The sequence below is a fragment of the Zootoca vivipara genome, chromosome 2 (assembly GCF_965207765.1).
Source record: "Zootoca vivipara chromosome 2, rZooViv2.hap1.1, whole genome shotgun sequence".
Lineage (NCBI taxonomy): Eukaryota > Metazoa > Chordata > Lepidosauria > Squamata > Lacertidae > Zootoca > Zootoca vivipara.
Genome location: NC_142584.1, coordinates 79,003,874 through 79,016,285, shown reverse-complemented (window position 1 = coordinate 79,016,285; position 12,412 = coordinate 79,003,874). Strand labels below are relative to the sequence as shown.

The following is a 12,412-nucleotide window of genomic DNA, read 5'->3' as shown; positions in this document are numbered from 1 at the left end:
TATTATCTCAAAAAAAAGTTTTAAAAAGGCAACTACTGACAAAGCACATCCTGCCTGATCATGCAGCATAAACGCAATTACTAACCATTATAATTCTTTTCACAGCAGCTCATTTTGCATTTTTTAATTTCGTGAATGGCGAGGGTGATTTTCTATTAAATCATCAGAAAAAATTAATTCCCGAGTCAATCCCAGACAATTAGCAGATACTCACACCCTAATTTCAACTTTACTAGGTCTAGCTGGCTTTCTGAAAAATCAGAGATACACACGACTAGAGTATAATTTCACTGTTGTTTAAAAGCTGTGAAATTATACTCTAGCTGTGTCACAATTTCTATGCCATTTTACCCCAAAGTCTAGTAAAGTAAATGGGAATGCTCAAAAGCAGATTACTAAATGCACCCCGATTCAGTATTTTATGCTGTCACTGAGCTGTCCCACAAATGGTAAAACAATTCCTTTAAAAAAAAGTAAAATAGTCATGCAAACCCAGCAGCAGATTTATAAGTATGTTCAGCATGTGCAAAATTAGGGGTCCCTGAGGCTGAAGTGCTCCCAAGTTATTAGCATGGAATGGTAAGTGAGCCTTTGAAATGCAACTACAGACGATGAGTTGCCATTGTTGAATTCTAATATTACAAATTGTTGCATTGTTTCCACTCTCCATTTCTCCTACTCCCCAATTAAAGTCAGTGGAAGGGTGGTCCATAAAGGCAACCAGGACATAGCTCTACCAAATGAAATGTCAAGCACATTTTTTTTTAAAGTTCTCCCCAAATCTCAAAGCCACACTCTCTCTCCTGTCCCGTGCATCCTTCCATAAATATGCAATATGTTTCTCAACACCATTTTTAAAAAAGCAACAGCTAGGAGAAGATGCATTTTACACGGGAAATGACCCCTGAAAAGAAAATAAGGCTGTCCATTCTAAGTTTGGTTGGGTTTTTAAAATGCAACAAACACACATATAATAAGATAAGAAGAGCCAAAGGCCCATATAGTCCAGCATTCTGTTCCCACAATGACCAACCAATTGCTCTTGGGAAGCCTGCAAGCACAAAAACATACTCCTGGTCATTTTTGATCCAGATCAAAGCTTACCTGGTATTAGTTGCTCTGCTTTTCAGTTAACAAATATCTGCCTTAGAGCACAATTCTGCTGGTCAAGGTCCCACTAGTAGAGAACACCTGTATTTGAGAGCTTGTCATCATCAGAGATATTGTTTCACAGATACAATATATAATGGACTTACCTTCCTATCTGGCCAATTGTACTTTTCAAATATGGCATCATAAGTGTCCACAGCACCATCCGTAATCAGCATTATGGCTTGACTGCAAATACTCCCTTGTCCTGTATGATTGAACTGGGAAACAAGCAAACAAATATTCATTGAGGTCTGGCATACCTAGCTAGGCAAATGAGTATTTGCTGTAAGAAAGCCATGCTCATAATTCCAGTGTGCATATGCTTTACTGAAAAGCACCCAGTGCTATAGCCGTCACTTTCCTGCTCATTCCCTCAAAAAAAAGCAAGCTGCTGGTGAAACCCCTATGGAATTTAGTACTACATCAGAGCTATAAATGCACACCTTCCTAAATCAAAGAAATTTGCAGGAAATATGCCACAATTTTGGCATGGTGTGTGTGTGTGTGTGTGTGTGTGTGTGTGTGTGTGTGTGTGTGTGTTTTAATGTTAAGGTAAATGGGATTGACAATCACAATGGTGAGGGAAAAATACAACTCCCATTTTACTCATGACTCTTTTTTCTATTTAGGGTATTTATCATCTTGGACTCCTACCTGCTACTTCCCCATGGACTGACACCTACACCCAATCCGAATCCCAAACTAAATCTATAGATTTTTTCAAAGCAGATAAGACTCCCTCATCTTCTCAGGCACCCTGTAACTTTGCTGTCCCATCCTGATCCCACCAATTGTTTAGCCACCAATGAAGTACAGAAACCAAGGTTCCACCATAATGTTTCCCTTGCACAAATTAATTACATTATCTGTAATTCTGCATGCTTTTATTAGAAACTGGGGCATGAATTAATCTAGCAGTCTTATATCAATGTAGATACACAGTCTTTGAGCCAGGATCTGAACTGCAAGTCAAATCTTTTTCCAGTTCAACCAACCTCCCTTCGTAAGGAAGGCAGTTTTATTAGTTCTCGTAGTGCCCAGACCACCCCATCTAGAAAGAGATTATATCAATGACTGTGCAGCAAATGCAGCAACACGGTAATTGGGTAATGGCATAGATGCCAGTAAGTAACAGGAGGCTGTGTTTGTTTCTTTAACAACCAAGCAGAAGACTCCTCCCTCAGTGCTGTTACTGAGCCTTGGATTCCACCTACCGGTACTATGATGGGAAACACTAAGTCTGCCTTGCTGAAAATGGGGTGATTGGAGGAGAGGGTGGGGGAAATGGCACCTGCATTCTCTTTCACTTCTGGGATTACCTCTGGGTTATAACTTGGCAACCACTAAGTAATGGTCAAATGTGACGATCAATGGCAACGTGCCAAGATAAAACCAGCCCAATCAGGGCCCATGACTTATAAAAGTAGAACCCCCTTTTTGAAAAGTGACATTTCCCGTGTCTAAAGGCACCTGTTGTTCTTCCTGAACTAAATCAAGGACAGTATGTAAAAAAAGAAATGGTGTATTAAAATACCTTAGAGGTGGGCTGTCTTCATCTATTTATTTTAAAACATTGCTTTATTCTGTCTGAATCTATCATATTCCACAGAATAAGCTACCGTATTCTCTTTTTAAAGCAGGTGATTAAATGTAAATGCTTTGATGAGTAATATCTCCTCATATGTGTCTAGAAGTTCTTTTTAGTTTTTATTGAATAGAAGGAGTGATGAACGTCTTTTCCATAATAATAACAATGACAAGAGCCTTATAATGAACTACAATTAACTCAGTGATTCATCAGTTACCAGTGAAAATTTCGATGCATCCTGACATTTGTAGCTCTTGGTTGTGATTAACAGTCTTTGAAATGTCACAGAATTTTATTTAATTGGTTAAGACTTTTTTTAAAAAAAGATAATCACGGCAAAGATCACATTTATCCCCGAAAGAGATAATTGCAGTTGTCACATGATATAGCAGACACTGACTGCTGAAACAAGCACTTCTGTAGTCCTGCAGAAACCTATGGGAGTTGAATTTATCAAATGTTGGAGAGAGTTTGGACATAGTTACGACCACATCTTTCAAAATCATTTGTACCAACAACTACTAGCTCTTTAGCAAGCTAAGTTATACTAAAATACAAGAAATTATAAGTGAAAATTAGTCAAGCTTAATTGCTATAGCCTATGAACCAGTCTGAAAAGCAAGACTCAGTAGACTAACATAAGTATCTGAAGAAGTGTGCATGCACACGAAAGCTCATACCAAAATATAAACTTAGTTGGTCTTTAAGGTGCTACTGAAGGAATTTTTTTATTTTGATAAGAATAACACGTTTAAGCATGAGAATGTGCCAACCTGTAATTCTGAAGAATAGATTTACATACCACATACTGTTGGATAAAAAGAAAATTACCTAAATTATCACTGTAAAAATATAGCACAGTGTCTTTTGATACTAATCTGTATCTGTAAGAATGCAGGAGGAGATCATTATTTATTTATTTTCATAGAAAGATACATACATACATGTATGTGTGTGTGTGTGTGTGTGTGTGTTTCCACAGTTCAAACCATGCTCAAGGTAGCTTACAACATGAAAAAATTCAAAACTACAATATAAAAAAGTAGCTGTAAAACAAAAAAAGCACAAAGCTGAACAGTTTCCACATAAATCACAAGATCTGTAATAAAGATACAAAAAACCCAGCAACCCAACAGCCACAACTTCCCACAACAACAACAAAAAAACCCCAAACAATACCCCAGCCTAAGCAGGTGGCAACTGAAACAAAATACAAAACTTATAAAGGCCAATAACGACAAAACTTAGCAAAAAGCAGTAACTTACATCACTGAGCATGTTGAAAGCTTCAACTAAAGCTATATCCAACATTCCGATTCCTTTTGCAAAAAGTTTGTCAAGGTGCTCCCTGAAGTGCTGGGGAGGTGAGAAGAAAAGAAATGGTGTTTCAATCAACATATTTGTGAAGATTTTTGCATCACACCTACCCTTGAAATCTTAAAGGCAAAATCAATGAATGTGGCTTCTGGAACAGCATCAGGTGCTTTTTATGAATTCTGAAAAAAAGCTCAAATAAATCAGGTCTTTGCCCCTCTGGTTTCAAGAAGGAAGCTTTAAACTTTTAAAGAAAACTGTGCCTGTCAGATATATTTATTGTGACAATTTATAAGGAAAAAGAACCAAAGAATATACAACAAAATAAAAAAAATCATAAGATATATGATTCAAAGTTAAGTCCAAAGTGTACGATATAGGTGATCTGGGGACAGAACAATTGGTTCTTAACCAGGTTATATGATTCAATGATATTTACATTAACTGTTAATCAAGTATTTGTCAACCGTGGAAGGCAGAGAACTAGGAGGAAGGAGGAACAAGGAAGGAAGGGAATACTGCTTAAGATGGCTAGACAAGACAAAGCTGCCTCAAATGAGACACAATGCTCTAAGTCAGCAGATTTCATACATACAACCATCACCAAAGGTGGCATAGACAAGAGGTACTGTGAACACAGCACAGGCTCTGGCCCATAAAAGGTTTAACACAATCCGTTTGTTAGTCTTTAAGGTGCCATAATGCTGTTGTTTCAGATGCAACAAACAAATACAGCCATGCCTATGGAACTCAAGATACTTGCAGTAGGATGAATTTTATTTCATATTCGTTTTGCCTGCTGCATCTTTTTATTTTCTTTTAAATGACTGAAAATGCTCAGTATGCAACAGCCCTTTCTAAAAACCAGTAATAATAGTAATAATAATAATAATAATAATAAATTTTACACAAGCACAAATATATATGAAAATGTAGCCTTTAGATTTAATAAGGAAAAGAGTGGCACACTGTTAAACAGGGTGCCATAAAAGGAAATTGTATGCACTAATTCCTTGTATGAGTTATTTTTCTATATTTTCTCTATGAAGCATTCCCCCCCTGCTCTTAGTGAAATAATGCATTCACATGGTTTAGTAGATGAAAAAATATTATGAAACTTTCATAAGAAGGGAAAAAATCCCTGCTTAAGGCAATTTTGAAGCATATGTTGCTGCTGCAAAACTAGGCAGATTTTCCAATGCAATTAGTGTAGCTTCATGTTCATGGTGACCCAGTAAATATGGTTCATGCAGCTCAATATTTCAAAACACCTAACGGCAAAATCTTGTTGATCTAAATAAGCAGTTAAGACATAATGAATCCTGTAGCCAAGATTGTGGAATGTGTTTCACAGCATTTTGCTATTAAAATTTAAGCAAACGTTGAGAAATATGTATATTCCAACATGTCTCATTTTAAATGCTAGTGACATTTTATCTTCTTAACTTAGAAAGCATATCATGAATATAAAATCTAGGGACTCGAACAGGGATGGAGGTGGGGGGGGGAGAGATCTTCAGATTTATAAAGCTATCTTGAGCGTATGCTTCTGGTGATTATGTTACATTGCAAACCTCTGAACTATGTTACAAAGCTGAGAAAAGGCCAAGAGATTCCATGTTCCCTTAATGCATCCTGTCCCTTCTGAAGGCAAATTTCACTATCCTATTGCAACTTCATACTGTACATCATTATGGGCACAGCTACTGTAAAACTAAATCAAGGCTAGCCAATGTGATGCCCTCTAGGCGATGTTGGACTCCCATCAACCCCACCAGCATAGGTAATGGACAGGAATGATGGGAGTTGTAGTCAGCACATCCATTAAGGCGAACTAGGCAGTTGCCTAGGGTGCCAAAATGGAGGGGGTGCTGGTGTGTCTCCCCGCTCGCAAACGCTCTCTCTGCCGCCGCCACTTTCGCTCCTGCTGCTGCTTGCTGCTGCAGAGGCGCTTCCCTGCAATGACCTGCAGGGGGCGCAGGGCCGCGGTGCACTACGGAGCCAGAAATTGGGGGGGGGGCGCTCAAACCAATCAATCAAAGCAGGCAGGGAGGCGGGGGAACCTGAGCGTGCGCATGCGCACCCAGCTGTTAGGCAGACGGGTTTTAAAAAAAAAGGAAAGAAGAGCGTGCGGCCTTCGGGGCGGGGTGGAGGAGGACACGCTCCACACTCCAGGCTCCTGCCCTCACGCGCCTCCTTGGCCAATCGCCGAGCGGGAAGGCGGGGGAGGGCAGAAGGTGATCTTGCCTAGGGCACAAAAAACCCTAGCACCGGACCTGGTTGTAGTTCAGTACCATTTAGAGGGCAGTTATCCCTGGGATAAAATAAAATAAAATCTGCATAACCAAGGTTCTAGTTCTTTGTTGGTTTGCATCTGTCTGTCTCATGAGACAAGGGAGGAGTACGCCGTTGCAGTCAAACTGTTGGAAGGTTGCAGCTCCTGCTGTAGCAGTAGAGACTGATGAAGAAGAGACATGTTTTGTTGCAGGTGGGGAAGAAGGTGTCCAGTTGTGTTGCTACAAATACACCATGGTGTTTCTTCTCTTTGCACTCCTCTCAGCAGTCATTCCTCCTCTGGTCACTGCTATGGATACACTACAGTCGTACCTCGGGTTACGACCACCTCGGTTTGCGAACAGTTCGGGTTACGGACTGCGCAACCCCGGAAGTGTTTTCGCCGCGCACACGTGCGCAGAAGCGGCGCACGCGCGATCGCGCAATCTGCAAATGCGCAAAGCGCGAAAATCACGAAAATCACGCTTTGCGCATGCGCAAAATGGCGGCGCCCATCGCGTTCGGTTTACGAACTATTCGGGTTACGAACTGCGATCCGGAACGGATCGCGTTCGTAACCCGAGGTATTACTGTACTTGACTAGCTTTTCAAACTGTTTCTCAAAATTCAAACTCACAAAGCAGTGTCCAAACCCTAGAAACTGCCGAAGAAAACTCAAGGGAATGGCAAAGGCATCCCAACATGGACCCTTTGACTACACCAGGCATCCCCAAACTTTGGCCCTCCAGATGTTTTGGACTACAATCCCCATCATCCCTGACCACTGATCCTGTTAGCTAGGGATCATGGGAGTTGTAGGCCAAAACATCTGGATGGCCGCAGTTTGGGGATGCCTGGACTACACCAAAGTCCTATGCACCATGGCATCTGCCTTGGCATTACCACACGGTTCAATCTCCAGCAGCATTACCTTTTGTACCTTTATGAGCGGAGGAAAGGAATGCGATGCAACATTTCGGAACTGAAAAAATAAACTTTTGAATATTTCCAATGGGGAACAATAAACTTCCCTAATTAAAGATGAGAACAGTCTAACTCTCACCCACCTTAACCTTACACTCCTGAAACTGAAACCATGAATTAGACTATACCGAAATGGACCTATGGGATAAATTTAAAATGTGTTCCTTTAGCATTAATAGGAAACAAGATGGGAAAACTTTTTAGCCTCTTCAACATGAACATTTCCCCAGTAGTCCCCATTATATTTATAATCTAACATGATGTTAATTAGACAGTGGCATGCATTAGAATAATCAACCAATTAATTTTAGGGGAAAAACATTGTGGGGAAACTTTGATTACAATATGAAACAAACAGTGTACAATCAAAGAAAAACCACTACAAAGGTTGGCAAATAAATATTCACCAATGTAAACAAAATTCCACTGTGTGTACTCAGGAAATAAGCAAATTTATTTATTTATCTATTCCCCATCTACTATCCAAAGACGGCTGACAGCATATCTTAAACACAACAAAATGTACAAGTTCTTCTTCTTCTTTGGCGATCACTCGTAGCTGAGTAAGATTGTCTTCCATAAACACGGTTTTATCAATGAGTATGTAAGTGACTGTGGAGGCCAATTCTGGTCCCACACATCCTTCCACAATGGTTCCCAGGCAGGAGTTGATCATGGTGTGGATTTGCCAAGCGTGCCTTCCTCTTAGCACATTTCTCCCTTGCGTTCTGAGTTCGGGTGTCTTCAAAGTCCATGGCACCTTTGGTAAAGGCTATTCTCCAACTGGAGTGCCCGCAGGGTGTTTCCCAGTTGTCGGGAAATGTTTATACTACATTTTTTTAGATTTGCCTTGAGACAGTCTTTAAACCTCTTTTGTTGACCACCAGCATTACGCTTTCCATTTTTAAGTTCAGAATAGAGCAGTTGCTTTGAAAGATGATAATCAGGCATCCGCACAACATGACCAGTCCAACGAAATGAAATGTTCTAAACTGGCTTTTACACTGGAGCCATTACAACAGGTGGCATTTGTAATTTCATGTCTGATACATATTTGAAGGCCATTAAGTCCAGCTAGTTCCTTTTGCCTTAAAGAAGCAACACAGGGGGAAACAGACAATAACTTAGATGAAAGGATATTAATGACATGTGAGCTTCCCTAGGATTGAGGTGGAATTGTTGTTGTTGTTTAGTCGTTTAGTCGTGTCCGACTCTTCGTGACCCCATGGACCATAGCACGCCAGGCACTCCTGTCTTCCACTGCCTCCCGCAGTTTGGTCAAACTCATGTTCGTAGCTTCGAGAACACTGTCCAACCATCTCGTCCTCTGTCGCCCCCTTCTCCTAGTGCCCTCAATCTTTCCCAACATCAGGGTCTTCTCCAGGGAGTCTTCTCTTCTCATGAGGTGGCCAAAGTATTGGAGCCTCAGCTTCAGGATCTGTCCTTCCACTGAGCACTCAGGGCTGATTTCCTTCAGAATGGATAGGTTTGATCTTCTTGCAGTCCATGGGACTCTCAAGAGTCTCCTCCAGCACCATAATTCAAAAGCATCAATTCTTCAGAGATCAGCCTTCTTGAGTTCCCCTAAAACAAGCAAATTGAATAAGCTTGACCCATTCTGAGCTTCAGGGCACCAATGAGGTCACCAGGAATATGACAAGAAGCTTCTACATCTCCGATTCACCTTTAAAGAGAACTTCCACTTCCCTATACACTTGAATGCTGCAGCAACATCTTTGGATACCAAGATTCCTGAGAGAGTGGTGGCTTCCTTGGAATTATGGTTGAGGGCTCAGGAACCAATGGAAGCCATCAATTTTGCTGCTCAGATTGCTCAAGGAAATGAACACCAGGATTTCTGGGGCTATATCCAAAGTTGCAGCTCTGCTGGCACAACAGACTTCTATGTTTGCCATAGAACTTCCTCTTTTTCCTGTACCCTCCACCCCACCCCATCTCTGCCCCTCAAAAGAAGCGTCAGATTGGGGAACCCTAGGAGCAGATTTTGGGAACCTGCACGGGAGGAGAGGAAAACAGAAGTTCCACAGCATGAGTGGAACTCTGTTCGCACAGCATTGGATGCAACCCCTGTACTCTGATGCAACTTTGTAGTTTCCCAGGGTTTCTGGATCCCAAATCACAATTCTCAAGAACCTAGCACACATGTTTCTGCTGCTGCCTGCTAAAGGCCCCTGCAGCAGTCCTTATCATTGCCACAGAAAGCTAATTTTAAACAGAAAGGGAAAATATTTTATTAAGCAGCAGCAGGGAGAGTTGGTGTTGAGGGTAGGACTGAAGTCGTTTCAATATGAGGCTCAAATTTTGAGTAATTTGGGTTTGGCCTATAATTAACTCTCGACTTCCAAACTGGGGAATTTCTTTTTCAAAATTCTCCAATTCTACACGTCAATTGTATTGGTAGCAGATACCTATTCATAACTGGGTTCCTGTTCTTAACTTGGCTCCAATAAAAGCCTGAAAACCCAGCCATATATATGTTTACTCAAAAGTAAGAGTATAAATCCCTTCTTCAGTTAGGTCGATGCAATAAGATTCCAATTTGCTCCAGTCAGCTAAAGGAAAGTCTGGTAGGCGGCTGCAGAAAAAACTGGAGAAATTACCTCCGCTTCCCATTCATGGAAGCCTTCTGTGAGTAAAGAGACACAACTGGATATGACCCTGAGCTGATGAAATAAAATTCCATAGAAGGTTCACATTGCTGCAGAGAAAGGAAGGAACAACTTTTGTTATACTCTGAAATTTGATTGTGATGATTCCATATTGCTATCCACCTTGGACACTACCAAAAGATGGGATACATTCTTTTTAATTAAAAAAAAAGGTAAAACAAAGATATGAGGACTGGGCACAACAAATGAGGGAAATGCTTTTATCGTGCCATAAATTCGCTGGGCAATAGGAACATAAATGAGATAGCTGAACATTCTGTGTCACTATACCAGTTCAGAAATAAATGATAAATTACAAGAACTCAGGCCAAAGAAGGATGATTTCAAAAAAGTATCTTCACAGAGTTTTAATAAGGATAAATTCCAGTAAACATCAACATCAGGACAAGGCCCTGTTTCGATTATTCTTCATCAGCTGGAATGTAGAAAGTAAAATAAATCTTAGATATAATACTTATAATAAACAAAAGTAGCTTACCACAGATTCACAGGTCAAAGTGTACCAAATATGTTTGCCTTACTAGCTCAAATTGTTTGCTGCACTTAAATGATAGAGGAAACGAGGTTATAACAGAATTAAAGAGACAGTATTACATCTAGGCATACTAAAAGTGTTAAGGTAATTTAAAGGCATAGGGTCATTGTTAAGTTCACTGTAGTTTCAAAATACAGAGACGATTATAGAAATGGTGTAAAGTCTAGACTGTTGTTCAAGCCCCCTGGATGTAGTGTGTTGAAGAGATGGATAAATTTGGATTCCTGTTGGAGAAGGAGTCTATCATTGTTCATACGTTGAAAGTGGGTTTGCGGCAATGTCCAAATTACAAAGAATGAGAAGTCATCCTCTGTGTGTTTAAATTGAGTATAATGTTCAACTAATGGCGCCTCCAAAATGTGATTGCGGATTCTGGAGCGGTGCTCGCTTATTCTAAGTTTGATGGGCCTAGAGCATTTTCCAATGTACATTTTTTGGCAAGGGCAAATCCATGCATATATACAGTTTTTTGTGTTACAGTTGCTGAAATGTTTGATGGTAAACTTAAACTTGGAGTGTTGATCAGAAAACTCCTTTACCTGTAAAGAATATTTGCATACATTGCATCTTCCACACTTAAAATGACCTAAGGGAAAATCTTCTCTCATTGTGGTTTTTGGGAGTATATCTGATTTCACCAAGAGATCTTTGAACGATTGTGTTTTTTTAAGTCCGAAGAGAGGTGGCTTTTGACACCCAGGAATGTTGGAAAGTAAATGCCAGTGTTTGTAGATAATGCCTTTAATCGCCGGTGTACGAGATGTATACTGCAGAGTGGAAGTGATGTGATTATTATTCACCTTGTCTGGACGTGGTTTGAATAAATCTTGTCTATTTATCTTTTCCGTTCTTCTTAGTGCTTCACTTAGTCTTTTTTGTGAGTATCCCCGTTGGACAAGGGAAGCAGTCATCTTCCTTGCAGAAATGTCAAAGTCTTGGTGTAATGAAGAGTTTCTTTTTAATCTTAGAAATTGGCCGTACGGAAGATTCTTAAGTAAATGAGGTGGGTGGAAAGAAAATGCATGAAGCATGGAGTTGCGGTCTGTGGGTTTGTGAAAGACACGTACTTTGAGAAGTTGATGGTTGTCTCGAAATACTGTGGTATCTAAGAAGTTGACTTGTACATCGTGAATGTTGCTCGATAGGCGAATATGTGAGTCACGGGTATTAATCCATTGTACAAAGTTCCCAGCCAAATGGCGGTCTTCCAGAATCATGAAAAGATCATCAATATAACGGTAATATTGGAGAATATGTGATTTAAATGGGTTGGAGTCACTCAAGATGTGCTTTTTTTCGAACTCTATCATGTATATGTTGGCGATGGAAGGTGCGCACGCCGAGCCCATAGCCACCCCTTTCACCTGTAGATAAAACTGATCCAGAAGTCTGAAGTAATTGTGATCCAGAATGACATCAAGTATATCAATGAGAAAATGAGTGGGGGGCTCTTTCACAGTTCTTGAATCCAAAAGTTCCTTAATGATCTGTCTAACTTCAGGAAGGGGGACATTCGTGTAGAGGGATCCTACGTCCAGAGTAAGTAAGCATGCTGATGCTGGTATCACTTTGTTTTCAATTGTTTTGATGAATGTCTTTGTGTCCTTAATGTAGGACAAGGTGTCGATTGCAAAGGGGTGAAGGAATTGTTCAATATATTTACATAGTGGTTCCAGTAATGACTTGTTACCAGACACAATAGGTGTGCCCGGTGGTTTTTCTAAGGATTTATGGATCTTGGGCAGTATGTAGAAAACTGGAGTACGCGGGAAAGGATTGAGTAAAAATTTTGCAGTTTTCGAATCAATGTAATGCAACATGATGGCTTCGGATAAAACCATACGTATTATCCGTGAGATATCCTCTGTTGGATCC

General features: G+C 40.3%; 1 protein-coding gene across 8 annotated transcripts in view; it reads right to left on the bottom strand.

Moving 5' to 3' along the window:
* Positions 1-12,412, bottom strand: part of CACNA2D3 (calcium voltage-gated channel auxiliary subunit alpha2delta 3) — a 503,883-nt gene that overhangs the window by 239,921 nt on the left and 251,550 nt on the right. For all 8 annotated transcript variants that reach the window (XR_015948236.1, XR_015948235.1, XR_015948238.1 and 5 more), the window contains exons 10-11: positions 4,007-4,096; positions 1,257-1,370 (exon numbers count right to left, since the gene is read on the bottom strand). Coding sequence is in view for 3 of the 8 variants with exons in the window: in XM_088662250.1 (XP_088518376.1) it covers positions 1,257-1,370; positions 4,007-4,096 (204 nt within the window). In the remaining 5 variants the exon portion in view is untranslated. The remainder of the gene's footprint in view (positions 1-1,256; positions 1,371-4,006; positions 4,097-12,412) is intronic.